The sequence below is a fragment of the Podarcis cretensis genome (assembly GCF_951804945.1).
Source record: "Podarcis cretensis genome assembly, chromosome: 15".
NCBI classification, from domain to species: domain Eukaryota; kingdom Metazoa; phylum Chordata; class Lepidosauria; order Squamata; family Lacertidae; genus Podarcis; species Podarcis cretensis.
Genome location: NC_137185.1, coordinates 13,301,471 through 13,316,780, shown reverse-complemented (window position 1 = coordinate 13,316,780; position 15,310 = coordinate 13,301,471). Strand labels below are relative to the sequence as shown.

General features: G+C 45.8%; 1 protein-coding gene across 1 annotated transcript in view; it reads left to right on the top strand.

Moving 5' to 3' along the window:
• Positions 1-215: 215 nt before the first annotated feature.
• The window catches only part of P2RX1 (purinergic receptor P2X 1), a 28,580-nt gene continuing 13,485 nt past the window's right edge, over positions 216-15,310 (top strand). Inside the window, exons 1-3 of the mRNA XM_079955780.1 lie at positions 216-1,254; positions 11,149-11,296; positions 13,880-13,951. Coding sequence (XP_079811906.1) covers positions 1,118-1,254; positions 11,149-11,296; positions 13,880-13,951 — 357 coding nt within the window. The 5' untranslated portion in view covers positions 216-1,117. The remainder of the gene's footprint in view (positions 1,255-11,148; positions 11,297-13,879; positions 13,952-15,310) is intronic.

Genomic DNA, 15,310 nt, shown 5'->3' with positions numbered 1-15,310 from the left:
TCCAATGGAAAGCCTTGCAGGCAGAAACAGTGAAATGCATTAGACAACTAAACCACTGCCGAAGAGTTCTTGAGCTGTGTCTAAATGGCCTCTCAAAATTCTCTACTATATTTTTGGACAGAAAAATTGGGTGGTGGTGGTGTCACCAGATTTCTCTTGGGAGAGGAGAAATTCTCCAGTAGTTTCTCGCTTGTGGGTTTCAACATTTGCATTGCATAACACTGTGGGCACAGACCCTCCAAGTGTCCCTATTTTCCAGACAATCCCAGATTTACAGAAGCAGCCCCTGTTTCTGATTTGATCCCGGAATGTCCCGCTTTTCCTTAGGATGTCCCTATTTTCATCAGAGAAATGTTGGAAGGGATGGAATTATCTTTTTCAGGTTTTTAGCTTCCTGTGTTTTACCCATGTTGCTTTGATTTGGGTAAGCCACTTTGAGCTTTGGTGAAAAAGAGGGATGTAAACATTCATAATCATACACCAGCCCGACTCTGCTCTTTAAGCTGTTGATAACCTATTGCAGGACAATTCTTTCTTAAGTGTCTAAGTCAAATAAGGAACATCCTCTTGGTTATTCAATCAGCACCGGGAATGCTACTGCAAAGCAAATATTTACAGCGCGCAGAAGGTAGAGTAAAATGTAACAGAGGAGGACCTTTGGCAAGGAACTTTCGGCTAAAGTGCTGGCACCTTGCAAGCGTTTTCCTATTTTAGCCTGTGAAAAGTTGGAAGGTTTGCACAAGCTCCTTCTCAGCTATTTCACTTCCTCCTGCGACCATCTGGAGGAGCACAAACCTCTAGGGTGCAACGGTTTCCTGGACAGTGGTTGCAGGCTGGTTTATTATATTTGCTTCCAAAAGCACACCCACCTCCCACCCCCCAGACCATCTAAGGAGATGTAAAGTGACCTGCTCACACCCATGAGAGAGAGAGAGAGAGAGAGAGAGAGAGAGAGAGAGAGAGAGCTCTGTGTCGTCTCCTGGGGAAGGGCAGAAGGCACACTGGATGAGTTGCAAGAAAACACCACACCAGGACTTGCGGGGAACCAAAGCCTGAAGAAGCAGCCAGAGGTTTCTCACCTGCAGCGGTTGGCAGAGACCAAGGCGGCGTTTCATCCATGGGGCACAAATTCTCGGAGAAAGTGTCCTCGTTCCTCTTTGAATATGACACGCCAAGGATGGTTTTGGTGCGGAACAAGAAAGTGGGGCTCACCTTCAGGCTGATACAGCTGGTGGTCCTTGCCTACATCATTGGGTGAGTGCATCTTCTATGGTTTTGGTCAACCAGCTTGTGGGAAGGGGCCATCGTTCAGTGGTAGAGCATCTATCTGCCTTGCATGCAGAAGGTGTTGGGTTTGATCCCCATTGAATTCTATAGGTAGGACTGGGAGAGACTCCCTGTTCCTCTATAAATCAGCCCTTCATTCGGAATAATGAGGTCTAGAATCTTGCTTTACTTTTAAGGAAAGGGCTGCAGCTCACTGACCTGGATGGACCAATAGGCTCCACTTTAAATCCTCAGTCTAAGGCAGTTTTCTACGTTCCACTAGCTATTCTGTAACTAGGTTAGTATCAGGCCGTTTGCCAATTGCACCTCCCTCTCCAATCTATTTAACTCTCTTCATTTAACCAGCTGATTGATGAATTAATTAATGGAATTAATTGAACTAATCAATAACATTGTGGGTTTTCTCTCATATGGGTTCAATGGATAGTAGCAAGTTCCTCTTGTTCTTATTTACATTTCTATCTCATCTTTCCCCTAAGCAGCTCAAAGTGGCATATATCGTTGTCCCTCTCCCCCTCCACCCTCCCAACAGTCCTGCAAGGTAGGCCAGGCTGAGAGCCAGTGATTGGCCCAAGGTCACCCAGCTATTTGTTGTGCTAAAAAATCATTTCCAGCTCTTTCTAAATATCCTTTCTGCGCACACGAAAACGCAAAAGTAAACATGGCAATAAAAATCCACGGTCAGCCAACTGTTAAGAAAAATCAGGACAGCTACCCAGAAATAGCTTGCCAGGTGCTGGGATGCCATCAGCCCTCCAGAGGCTTCCTGTCCCAAAAGCCATGTCCGAAGTTACAGGCCCCTGCTTCTCCCTCTTCCAGAAGTCCTATCAGCCCCTTCCCCTGGGAGAAGAGGGAGGAGGCAGCCAGGAAGCACAGGAGACAGTTAACCCTTCCGCTAGTGTGCAAAACTGGCACAGGGAACAGACAGCCTGCTAATCTTGCCAGAGATCTAGCATTGGGCACTCCTGGCCCAAAAGGATTCCTGCGGTCTGAGCCAAAGGGCACGCAAGACTCAGCATCCAAGGGAAGCGTTTTATTGCTGTAACGCTGTCAGGTTTTGTTTGTTTTGGTGAGTTTTGTGTTTATTGTTGATGTTTTGTGGAAAGCTGTTCATAAATGCAATGCAATGATATAATCAGAGGCATAGGAAGGAGGGTGCGGGCCACCCTGGGTGTCATCCTGGGGGGGGGGGAGGTTTGACAAAATGTCACACCACGGGGGGCGGAACTTACTGCAGGGCCTGGTCTGCAGCGCGCCTGAGTCATGCGTCTCTCCTGGGAGTGACATGGTGGCTTGGGGCCCTGGGCTGCCCGAAATGGATCACCACAGCACCCCCCTGGCAGATCGCTGCAGCATCCCCATGCGTAGATTGCCCCGCCCCCCACCATTCCGGGTACCAGAGCAGCTAGCTAAGCCCCTGGATACAATAGCCATCTTCAGTAAATGGCTGTGACATGGAAAAGGAGGAGGAGGAGGAGGAGGAGGAGGAGGAGAAGAAGATGAAGAAGAAGAAGAAGAAGAAGAAGAATTTGGATTTGATATCCCGCTTTATCACTACCCTAAGGAGTCTCAAAGCGGCTAACAATCTCCTTTCCCTTCCTCCCCTACAACAAACACTCTGTGAGGTGAGTGGGGCTGAAAGACGTCAGAGAAGTGTGACTAGCCCAAGGTCACCCACCAGCTGCATGTGGAAGAGCGGGGAAGCGAACCCGGTTCACCAGATTGCGAGTCCACCGCTCTTAACCACAACACCACACTGGCTCAAGTCAAGTCATAGAATCATAGAACTGTAGAGTTGGAAGGGACCCCAGGGGTCATCTAGTCCAACCCCGTGCAATGTAGCAATTTCAGCTAAAGCATCCATGACAGATGGCCACCCAACCTCTGCTTAAAAGCCTCCCATGAAGTCTGCAAACTTCCAAGGCAGTCTGTTCCACTGTCAAACAGTTCTGACAGTCAGAAAGAGTTTCCCGATGTTTTGTTGGCATCTCCTTTCTAAAGGGGGAGCAAGCTAGTTTTCTGCTGCTCCAGAGGGGAGGCCCTAAACCAATGTATTCCAACAGCATGAAAGGAGATTCTGACTCAATATTAGGAAGGATTTTCTGACGCTAAGAGCTGTTTGACAGTCGACTGGACTCCCTCAGAAGGTGGTGGACTCTCCTTCCTTGGAGGTTTTGAAACAGAGGTTGGATGGTCACCTGTCATGGATACTTTAGCTGAGATACTTTAACTAGATGACCCTCAGGGTCTCTTCCAACTCTACTATTCCATGATTCTATGACATGGAGGCCTGAAGCTCCAACTGTTTACACTTTACCAAGGACAGTCCTAGCCCCTAAACCTGTGAAGTTTTGAGATCTAGGCCTGTTCTGTTAAGGTAGCACTGGCACAGCTAGGAAACACCCCCAGTTTGCAAACCTGGAGAGCTGCTGTCAGATAGTGTTGATAATACTGAGCTAGATGGACCAATGGCTAGTATAGAACAGCTTCCTAGGTTCCTCCTTAGTGCAGTGCAATGAGGACTAGAATCTTGCTTTGCTTTTAAAGTGGAAGACCAGAGTTCTGTGGAAGAGTTCTGCGCTGAAGATTGGGAAAATGAGAAACAGAGAAAAAGTGGAATTGACAGGTGCCGCCATCCCTAGTGATTTGTAAGTCTTGAGCTGCTAAGGAGGGGTGGAAAGGAGATGGATCTTCTGTTATTCTACCCATCTTCCCAGGAAAAAACAAAGGAGATTGCTGGCACACAGTGTGGTTCCTGAAGACAAGATAGCTTCCAGAGATCTCCTCCAGGACTCTCAGAAAGCAATGCGTATTCCAAACAGTGACAAACAGAAAAGCAACAGTTGTAAAACTTTTGCAATTAAACATTTAAGCGTGCTTTGGGGTGTTTACATCTCCAGGAGTGTTTTGCAACCCAACTCCAAGAACGGTTGCTGGCATTAGATTAGTGCCTAATTAGGCATCAACGAATTTGTCAATTTCGCTTTCTCTCAATTTCTCTCTCTCTCCCCCCCCCCCCCCAATCTCAAGCTCATTTCTTCACTTTTCTACATCAGTTTGTAATTTAAAAGAAATGAGTCATAACATGCCCGTGGTTGGGTTTTTTAAAGCATTTACCTTTAATTTAATTTAGTTATAAGTCCCAACTGTGGAAGGACGTGTGGATCCAGAACTGGCCTCCACAGTCACTGACGGACTCACGGTTAAGACCGTGTTCATGGAAGACAATCTTACTCCGCTACGAAGGATCGTCAAAGAAGAAGAATTCTGTTATGGAATATAACAGAATATATAAGAATATATATATGCCACAATTCATTAAAAAAATCTGAGCATTTTACAAAAATGTTACGTTAAAAATCATACCATAAAAATAATAGTAAACAAGTGGAGATCAGCTGACTATTAATGCATTTTCCATCAATATATGTATTTCTAATGAACACTTTCCCCTAGTATGCACGTTTTTGTTTGGATGGAGAATTGCATTTGGTGAAGTGTGAATTTCAAAAGATGGCCCCTTTCACATCACATACTGCTTGCGGAGTTGTGAATTAGGTAGGTTCACATGGAAATGCAAACCAAACTGGATTTCTGATCCATCTCTACAAATTCATTTCCTATCTACGTGGGTTTGGGCGATTCAGTAGCTGAGTTCTCCCCCAGCATATGTAAGATTTGCTCAGGATACAAGATGAGCTATTTAAAAACCATATAAAAGTTTGAAATAGCTTGTCTAAAAGCTTATCCACACTTTCTCTTGTCCTGCTGCTTTCTCCTAGGGAAAACTGCTCTTTAGTGCTCATTCGGAGCAAACATCAACTGGGTTTTCTCCAGATTGACATTTGCTCCGATTGAGCACCAAAGAGTGGGTTTTCCCTGGGGAAAGAATGGGGCGAGGGGGAAATTGCTTGGACCCTCCCCTTGGACCCATGCTAAGAAAGTGCAGATTAAGCGGGAAATCGCTGAAATCTGTGCTTTCTAAGCACAGGACAAGCAGGATGAGCCCTAACTCTCTGAAGCCAACCTGACTTCCTGGATCAGACCAAATAGTTCATTTTGTCCGGGGTCCTGTTTTGACCCTCAGTGGTCAAGCAGATTTCTTAGAAGAAGCCAACCAGCAAAGTTTAAAGGCGATATCCTGGAATAATAGAGAATGATAGAATTGTAGAGTTGGAAGGGACCTAAAAGGTCATATGGTCCAACTCCGTTCAATAGGGAAAGTGGATGGAGAACAGCTTTTCTCTTTCCCTCCTAATACTAGAACTAAGTGTTAAATCACTAGATAAACATTGATGATTGCCGATATCCTAGAAACGACACTCTCAAGCAGTAGGAAACCACTCAGGCGGTCTTGAGGGCCACTCGGCCACCGAATGATTGTTCTGGGAGAGGCACAGGTGTAAATCTGCTGTAAATCTGATCCCTTCGCATCAAATCCGGTTCTGTAATAACCATGTTTGCATGCAGCAATAAAACATGCTCCATCTGTCCCTATTATTTTTTTATTTACCACTGTCCATCTTGTGTCATGCAGTGATCAAATGCTGTTACTGGGGGTGCTGTTTTTTGTAACTTTTTTAAAAATTTCATTTTATAGTGTATATAAAACTGAGAGAACGGTTAGAACAACAGTTCAAAATTAAAAGGTGAAAAGCAAAGCTATAAAATAGGGATGTAGAATGAGCACAGCTGTACATGGGGGAAAATAACAAAGTCCTAGTAAAGAATATTAATGTTATCTGATTATCAGATAATATAGTTCCAGATGGGCAAAGCTTGTGGTGTGGGTTGTCTTGAAAACAATGGTTCTGTGGTATATGTAATAAAATAATGTCAAATTGTATAAATAGTGTCTGGAAGTTCTGCAGAAATCTCAAATTGTGCATATTTTTCTCCATTGTTGCTATATTCCAGAGTTAATGGTACCAAGCAAAGTGTTGGTTCTGTTGGAATGGGTGGCGCTGTGGTCTAAACCACCGAGCCTCTTGGGCTTGCTGATCAGAAGGTCGGCAGTTCGCCCTGCAAAGGGGTGAGCTGCCATTGCTCTGTCCCAGCTCCTGCCAACATAGCAGTTTGAAAGCACACCAGTGCAAGTAGATAAATAGGTACCGCTGTGGTGGAAAGGTAAACGGCGTTTCTGTGCACTCTGACTTCCATCACAGTGTCCCGTTGTGCCATAAGAGGTTTAGCCATGCTGGCCACAGGACCCGGAAAGCTGTCTGTGGACAAATGCCTGCTCCCCATACCTGAAAGTGAAATGAGTGCCACACCTCATAGTCGTCTTTGTCTGGACCTAACCGTCCAGGGGTCCTTTACCTTTTTTTTTTTTTTTACTGTTGTGGGGAGAGGGCTCTTGCACTCAAATCCCGATTGCTAGTTTCCACATTGGGGCATCTGGTTGGGGCACCGAGCCAAGGGGGCACCTTCTCAATAATAATTTTAATAATAATTTATTATTTTTACCCTGCCCATCTGGCTGGGTTTCCCCAGCCACTCTGGGCGGCTTCCAACAAAGATTAAAAATGCATTAAAATGTCACATATTAAAAACTTCCCTAAACAGGGCTGCCTTCAGATGTCTTCTAAATGTCAGGTCAGTGGCGTAGCGTGGGTTGTCAGCACCAGGGGCAAGGCAAGTAATTTGCGTCCCCTAACCCATGGATTTGCGCCCCCTAACCCGTGGATTTGCGCCCCCTAACCCTAACCCCCAGATGTTGCGCCCGGTGCGGCCGGCCCCCCCTGCACCCCCACGCTATGCCACTGTGTCAGGTAGTTGTTTATCTCTTTGACATCTGATGGGAAGGCGTTCCAGGGCGGGTGCCACCACCGAGAAGGCCCTCTGCCTGGTTCCCTGTAACTTGGCTTCTCACAGTGAGGAAACCCCCAGAAGGCCCTTGGCGCTGGACCTCAGCGTCCGGGCAGAATGATGGGGGTGGAGACGCTCTTTCAGGTATACTGGTAAGTGCTTGCCTGGCTTCGGAAAGGAGGCGTGAGGGCTTTGGCAGGGTCCTAAATCCCTCCCATCTCCTTTCCAAAGCTGAGACAGAGCTAAATATGCTTTGGGAAGGAAGTGGGATGACACTAGGACACTGTCAGAGCCTCCCGTGTCCTTCAAAATACCGCCTCTGCCCCACAAGCCATTTCCTGCCTGGGGAAGCCCAAAAACGTTAGAGAAGAAGAAACCAAGAGAGGAGTATTCAGTGGCAGAAAATGTCACGGCCTGGGTGCCACCACCAAGAAGCCCATGTCACAGTGATGAATGTCTTCCTTTCCTCTACAGTCATAGAAATGGAGAGTTGGAGGGGATCCAAGAAATCATTTAGTCCACCCCCCTGCAACGTCCCTTCCTTGGTGTCTCAGATGATGATGGGGCTGTGAGCAGTCAGAGACCCTAGCATCGTTCGGACTGTGTTTCTTGGCTCATGCACCAAGATGCCTTTTCGACAGAAACTTGGCAATGTGCCTGCTCCTCAGCATAAACGTCGTAACTTATTTTCCGGAACAGACTAAAATTAATATACCCTGGCTCTTTGCTTGCCAGATTCTCATTCCCAGCCTCATGAGAGATGGGCAAAGGGCAGTTCAGCTACAAGCAGAGAATGTCTGGAAGCTTTTTGTGTTTATTTGGGAATTCGCAGCCCTACACATGATACTTTAAAAAAAGAGTAAAATTTAAGTTTCATGGGGAATGATAATCCAATTGTTGTTGCTGACGCCTTATATCCTCTGTGAATGTGTTGGCGGTGTGGAAAAAATGAACAGAATGTAGTTTCATGCCCTCTGCATTAGCTCAGGGGACTATCTGATGCAGCTGAGTGTTGGAAGAATCATGACAGGCAAAACAAAGGACTTCTTCCCGCAGTGTAGATTTCAATTATGGCATTTGCTCCCAGAAAATATAGTGAAAGACAAATCTGTGGAGGACCTGTATACTAGCCCCAATGAATACCGTGTTTTTCTGTGTATAAGACTGTTGTGAAGAAGCTACCTCCTCAACAACTTTGGGGCGACCTCGCCCAAAAAGGCTGAACAACTCAAGGGTGTTCTCCCCCAAAAATATTGATTTATTAATTCTGGGTTCAAAAAAATAGGTGTTGTCTTATACACAGGGGCGTTTTATACACGGAAAAATACAGTACATTCTATTGTTTTATTTATTTGCAATAAATGTGGTGTACGTGGTTCTCCCGCTCCTCATCTAATCGCCACAACAACTCTATGAGGTAGGTTTAGCTGAGAGGCAGTGACTGGCCCAAAGTCACCCAGTGAGCTTCATGGCAGAACCAGGATTTGAACCCTGGTCTGCCAGATCTAGCACTTTTAACTGTTACCCCACACCAGATGTGCTGTATCACATGAAAATATTGTAGTGCGATCAGGGCCGGTCCACCCACAAGGCAACATGAGGCGGCGGCCTTAGGCAGCAGCAGGATTCACAGCGGCAGCGGATCTGGTGCATCACCCACTGCAACAGCTGCAGCTTGCTCCTTGATTGCCAGATCCGCCGCCTCCTCAGCATCCTCAAGAGCCAGTGTGGTGTAGTGGTTAAGAGCAGTAGACTCGTAATCTGGTGAACCAGGTTCACGTCTCCGCTCCTCCACATGCAGCTGCTGGGTGACCTTGGGCTAGTCACACTTCTTTGAAGTCTCTCAGCCCCACTCACCTCACAGAGTGTTTGTTGTGGGGGAGGAAGGGAAAGGAGATTGTTAGCCGCTTTGAGACTCCTTCAGGTCCCTATTTTCCAGGGACGTCCGCGATTTAGAGAAGCCGTCCGGGTTTCTGATTTGATCCCGGAATGTCCCACTTTTCCTTAGGATGTCCCTATTTTTGTTGGAGGTTATGGAGTCATCTAACCCCCGAGCCGTCTGAAGGCAATCCTGTATAGTGAAGGGTTTTTAAAAATTACTTAATGTTTTATTATGTTTTTATATATGTTAGAAGCTTCGCAGAATGCTGGGGCAACCCAATAAGAAGTGTGGGGTATAAATACTAAGATTATCGTTATGGAATGGGATGTCCTTATTTTCATCGGAGAAATGTTGGAGGGAATGGAGTGGCCCGCTCCCCCCCCCCCACTCCTGCCCAGTGATGGTCTTTGATTCCCCCTTCAACCATTGAGTAAGGTATATTTAACTTTCCTCCTTGCTCCCGATGGAGATATTTATTCCCCCTTTGCTCCTGGTGTAGGTCTTCACTTACCCCTTCTTCCCTGGCATTTGGGGGGAAGGCCGCCATTTTGAGGTTCGCCTCAAGTGTCAAAATGCATTGGGCCGGTCCTGAGCCTGATGTTATAATAGCGGCTTATATTTAGTAAAAACGAAAAATATCCAGCAACCACTTTCACTTCGCTCCAGGAATGCCATATGTGGCTGGAAGTGTCCCCTTTTATTTTGCCAGATTAGCATTCCCTCAAATCAGATCCCTTCCGTTTTGACTCCGCAAATAGCCCATTAGGTCACAAGCAAAACACAGCGGATTGATTCATCCTGGCTCTCGGAGGCAATAAAGGAAGCCATCACTTTTCGAGCTGAAATCCAAGATTGTGTGGCATGGTCTGCTCGAGACTGCCGGGCTAAAAAAGGAGATAAATCTGGTTTTCATCCCCACAGCAGAATGTGGGCATGACTCCCACGGCACAAGAGATGAAGTGGATGTTTTGAACCAGGTCTCCTCTTGGTCTCACACTAAAGCAAGACAGCTGTGACAATTTAAGAAGAGCCTGCTGGATCAGGCCAATAAATAAACCATCTAGTCCGGCCTGCTGTTTTCACAGTGGCCAACCAGATGCCTGTGGGAAACCGACAATCAGGATTCAAACACAAGATCCCTCTCCCCTCCTGTGGTTTCCAGCAACTGGCATTAAGAAGCATTGCTGCCTCCAACTGCAGAGGCTGAGCTAGTATTCATTGGTAGCTGTACCCTCCTTGAATTTGTCTATCTCTCTTTTAAAGCCATCCATGTTGGTGGCCATTACTGCCCCCATTCAAGGAGTTCCGTGGTTTAACTCTGCACTGTGAAGAAGTCCTTCCTTTTATCCCTGCAACATTTCGCTAGACAGGCTGGTTTTAGCCTTAAAAACTAAAAGGCTAGTAATCCAGAATGCTTTACGGCAGATTGGATTTCCCTGGTATTCCTCCCCACCCCCCACTTTCTCCCCCTCAAAATAACCACCACACAAACAGTCTTGTAAAAGGTGAAAATAACATTTATTCACTCAGGATACAGGTAGGTAGCCATGTTGGCCTGCTGTAGTTGAAACAAAAAATTTAAAAAATCCTTCCAGTAGCACCTTAGAGACCAACTAAGTTTGTTATTGGTGTGAGCTTTAATTGCTAAAGAGTAGTAACAGGTACAGCAGCTTTGTTCAGGCAGGCTTAAAATGGGCTTCAGTGCTCAGAAAGGAAGATGATTAGATAGATAGATAGATAGATAGATAGATAGATAGATGATAGATAGATATAAATATGTAACAGGAAGACTGTGAGGGTCAGCTCTCATGATGTGCCTATCTAGCAAGATATGAATTGTAGGTCTGGCTGCTTTTTGAATATCCCAGAATTTCAACTTTCCCTCCCCCTCCTTTAGGGCTCAGTGTGCCATCAAAGAGTTGGTGTTCAGGAGAGGCAAGCATGGTGGAGGGAACGTCCAGGGTATTTGAATGATGCTTTAGGTCACATAAATTTAGGCTGTGGACCATATACTGGCTAGGGCCAACAGGTTGCCCATCCCAGAATTAGAAGACAGGTATAGAATCTGCAATGTGATTGGCTGTTCTGAGGATGCGAGAACGCAGCACCCAGTTGCTCCTTGTGGCTGTCAATTATCTTCTGTCTCTCCTCCCCTCCCACTTCTTCACTAGGTGGGTTTTCCTTTATGAGAAAGGCTACCAGTCCAAGGATGGCATCATCAGCTCCGTCTCAGTGAAGCTCAAAGGATTAACCCTGACAAATACCAGTGACATCGGCCCGGACATATGGGACGTGGCTGATTATGTTTTCCCTCCTCAGGTAAGGAATTAAGCACTTCTGTCCAACAGAAGGAAAAGAAGCTCTTGGAAAGTTTGGTTTTAAGAAAAAGGAATTGGTTCCAGTGCCGGTTCACACCCTCTGGAAAGGAACCAATTCAATTCCTGTTCAGTTCACAACTCATTCATGTGGTCCTTCACATTCTCCACACGGACACCCTAACAAACTGCTCTGCTAGTATAGTTAAGAAGATGGAGAAAATGTGGGGGAAAAACAGAGTGGGATGTCAACGATTTTTCCATTTATTTCCCCATATAATTATTATCTTTAAGCTTAAACAACAACAGCACCTTTCAGATACAGTGGTACTTCAGGTTACATACACTTCAGGTTACATATGCTTCAGGTTACAGACTCCGCTAATCCAGAAATAGCACCTCGGGTTAAGAACTTTGTTTCAGGATGAGAACAGAAATCGTGCTCCGGCGGTGCAGCAGCAGCGGGAGGCCCCATTAGCTAAAGTGGTGCTTCAGGTTAAGAACAGTTTCAGGTTAAGAACAGACCACCAGAACGAATTAAGTACTTAACCCGAGGTACCACTGTAGGTAAAATGATTATCACAATCAAACACAGAGTTAAGTGTGGCCACACACACTATGAATGTGACACAAACCGCAATAAGACCCAGCAGTATGTAAAAATATTTGCAATGTACCCCGAAGTACAAACATGTAAAAAAAAAAAAAGGACAATCAGTTAACAGCAACACAAATAGAACTGTGCCAACGTTTCCCTTTTTTTTAAGGGAAATTCCCTTATTCCGGATAGGATTCCTCGCAAGAAAAGCGAAAAGTTGACAGCTATGCCTAAGTCTCCTTGGTGAAAGCTTTTCTCAACTATCATCTTTGAGGAATGTGTCCCAGTAATCCGGGATGTGCATCAGCGACTGATAAGAAGTCTTTGAGCTGAGCAGTTTTCTTTTTCACGAGAGGCTGTGATGGAAGTTTTTCACAAAAATTGGCCATTCACCCTTCTTTTGTCCTGGTTGTATTAATTGGACAGTTTTTCTTCCTGCTTAGTGCTGTTTATACATATTTGAACTCTGTACGCAAATGGCAGTGCTTGTTGGTAGCTGATATCCAGGACATATTCACCCCCTACATGTAAAGCACTATGATACTATAAGCAGTCATTGGTTTCCGCAAAGAATTCTGGGAGCTGTAGTTTGCTAAGAATACAGAGAGTTGTTAGGAGGGCCCTATTCACAGAGCTACAATTCCAAAAGTGGTTTAACCACCAATGCCCTTTCCCAGGGAATTCTGGGAATTGTACCATTCTGTGGGGAATAAGAGCAGGAAAGTTGATAGTATTATTATTATTTTTTATTGCCATTACCCGCCCTTCACCAGCAGGTCCCAGGGTAGGTGACAACAACTTGAAATTATGAATTAGAAGCAGTTGAAACACATTACAGTCACAAGAATAGGGTGGGCCCCCAAAACACACATCTCAGGGGCAAAAATGTGTGTCTTCAGCATTTGCCGAAAGCAGTACAGTGGTACCTCAGGTTACATACGCTTCAGATTACATACGCTTCAGGTTACAGACTCGACTAACCCAGAAATAGTACCTCAAGTTAAGAACTTTGCTTCATGATAAGAACAGAAATCGTGCTCCAGCAATGAGGCGGCAGCAGGAGGCCCCATTAGCTAAAGTGGTGCTTCAGGTTAAGAACAGTTTCAGGTTAAGAACGGACCTCCAGAACGAATTAAGTACTTAACCCGAGGTACCACTGTATAGCAAAGAAACCAGTTGCATCTCCCTAGCAAGGGAATCCCACAATTTAGAGGCTGGTTGATATGGCAGCTTGATGTGTTATGAACCAACCTTCTCATCATTAAATAATGGATGGAGGAGATTTTGTAATAAGCTGACCTGGAATTTGATAATGCCACCACCAGGGTAAAAGGCAAGCTGTTAAGCCAAACTGTGGACCACCTGGTTCACAGAATCACAGAATTCTACAGTTGGAAGGGATCCTGAGGGTCATCTAGTCCAACCCCCCGCAATGCAGGAATCACAGCTACAGAATCCCTGACAGGTGGCCACCCAACCTCTGCTTAAGGACCTTCCGTGAAGGAGAGTCCACCACCTTCACAAGGAGCCTGTTCCACTGTTGAACAGAGAGCAGAAGAGGCATGTTGTTGTTGTTTAGTCATTTAGTCGTGTCCGACTCTTCGTGACCCCATGGACCAGAGCACGCCAGGCACTCCTGTCTTCCACTGCCTCCCGCAGTTTGGTCAAACTCATGCTCATAGCTTTGAGAACACTGTCCAACCATCTCGTCCTCTGTCGCCCCCTTCTCCTTGTGCCCTCCATCTTTCCCAACATCAGGGTCTTTTCCAAGGAGTCTTCTCTTCTCATGAGGTGGCCAAAGTATTGGAGCCTCAGCTTCAGGATCTGTCCTTCCAGTGAGCACTCAGGGCTGATTTCCTTCAGAATGGAGAGGTTTGATCTTCTTGCAGTCCATGGGACTCTCAAGAGTCTCCTCCAGCACCATAATTCAAAAGAGGCCCAATTACTCTTCTCCTTAACCAAGCTATCTGGTCTTATTTTCCTCTGTAGGGCGACAGTTCCTTTGTGGTTATGACCAACTTCATTATCACCCGTGGACAGAAGCAGGAAACGTGCCCTGAGGTAATCGGTTGTTTCTTAATTCCACATAACTCTCTTTCCTTCTTCAGAAAGTGCTCACAGCAGCCAGCAGCAAACACACACAAAATTAGGCTGCGCAATATTTGCCGGAGAGTCCAGAGTTTGGAGTCCTGGAGTGGAGAAGATGAGTAGCATGACCCCGGCTCTCAATGAGTTCAGCGAGAGGGGCATTCCGGCAATAGCATAAGTTGGGGGGCAGTGGGAAGGCAGGGAGTGGCACACCCCTGTTTCGCTTCAGGCGGCGAAACAGGATGGACCGCCCCTGCTCCCTGCCTAGGGACAACAAGCAGGTGCTTTCACTGCACTTCTTTTGGTGCCTGCTAAAAACTTTTTAAAAAATTGTTTTCATTTCATTTCACAAGTGTAAAGTTATAACAATACCAAATACATATCCATATAAAGAGATTTCTCTGAATCTCGGGACTTCCCACTATCCCCTCCCTAGGTTCTATTGCCAACATTTTCAACTGAATATTATTTCACAACCTCTATTTTGCATCTGTCCATATAGTCCATAGTATTTGTTACCTACAAGTGTTATTAGTAAAGGTAAAGGGACCTCTGACCATTAGGTCCAGTCTTGGCTGACTCTGGGGTTGCGGCGCTCATCTCGCTTTATTGGCTGAGGGAGCTGGCATACAGCTTCCGGGTCATGTGGCCAGCATGACCGAGCCGCTTCTGGCGAGCCAGAGCAGCGCACAGAAACGCCGTTTACCTTCCTGCCGGAGCAGTACCTATTTATCTACTTGCACTTTGACGTGCTTTCAAACTGCTAGGTGGGCAGGAGCAGGGACCGAGCAACGGGAGCTCACCCCGTCACAGGGATTCAAACCGCTGACCTTCTGATCGGCAAGTCCTAGGCTCTGTGGTTTAACCCACAGCGCCACCCGCATCCCTTACAAGTGTTATTAGAATCCTGCTAATGTTTTCATCTGCTTACAGTGGTCTAAAAACAATTTTTGTTTAGGTGAGCCTACCCAGATGTTTTGAATGTTGGCATGTGTTTTAATCCCGTTTTTAGCTTTTTTTGTAATTAATACATTACCAAATAGTTGTTTTTAGCTGTTTTCAATCTCACTGTTTTGCAAACTGCTCTGAGGGTTGTTGGTTTTGTTTGTTTTTTGTTTTTTTACAATCAAGCGGCATTTAAATTTTATTCCAATAAATAAATAAACTCCCTAGAGTCATAGAATGGAAGAGTTGTAAGGGGCCCTAAGGATCCACTAGTCCAACCCCCTGCATTGCAGGAATCTCGGCTAAAGCATCCATGACAGATGGCTATCCAACCTCTGCTTCAAAAACCTCCTATGAAGGAGAGCCACCACCTTTCGAGGGAGTCTG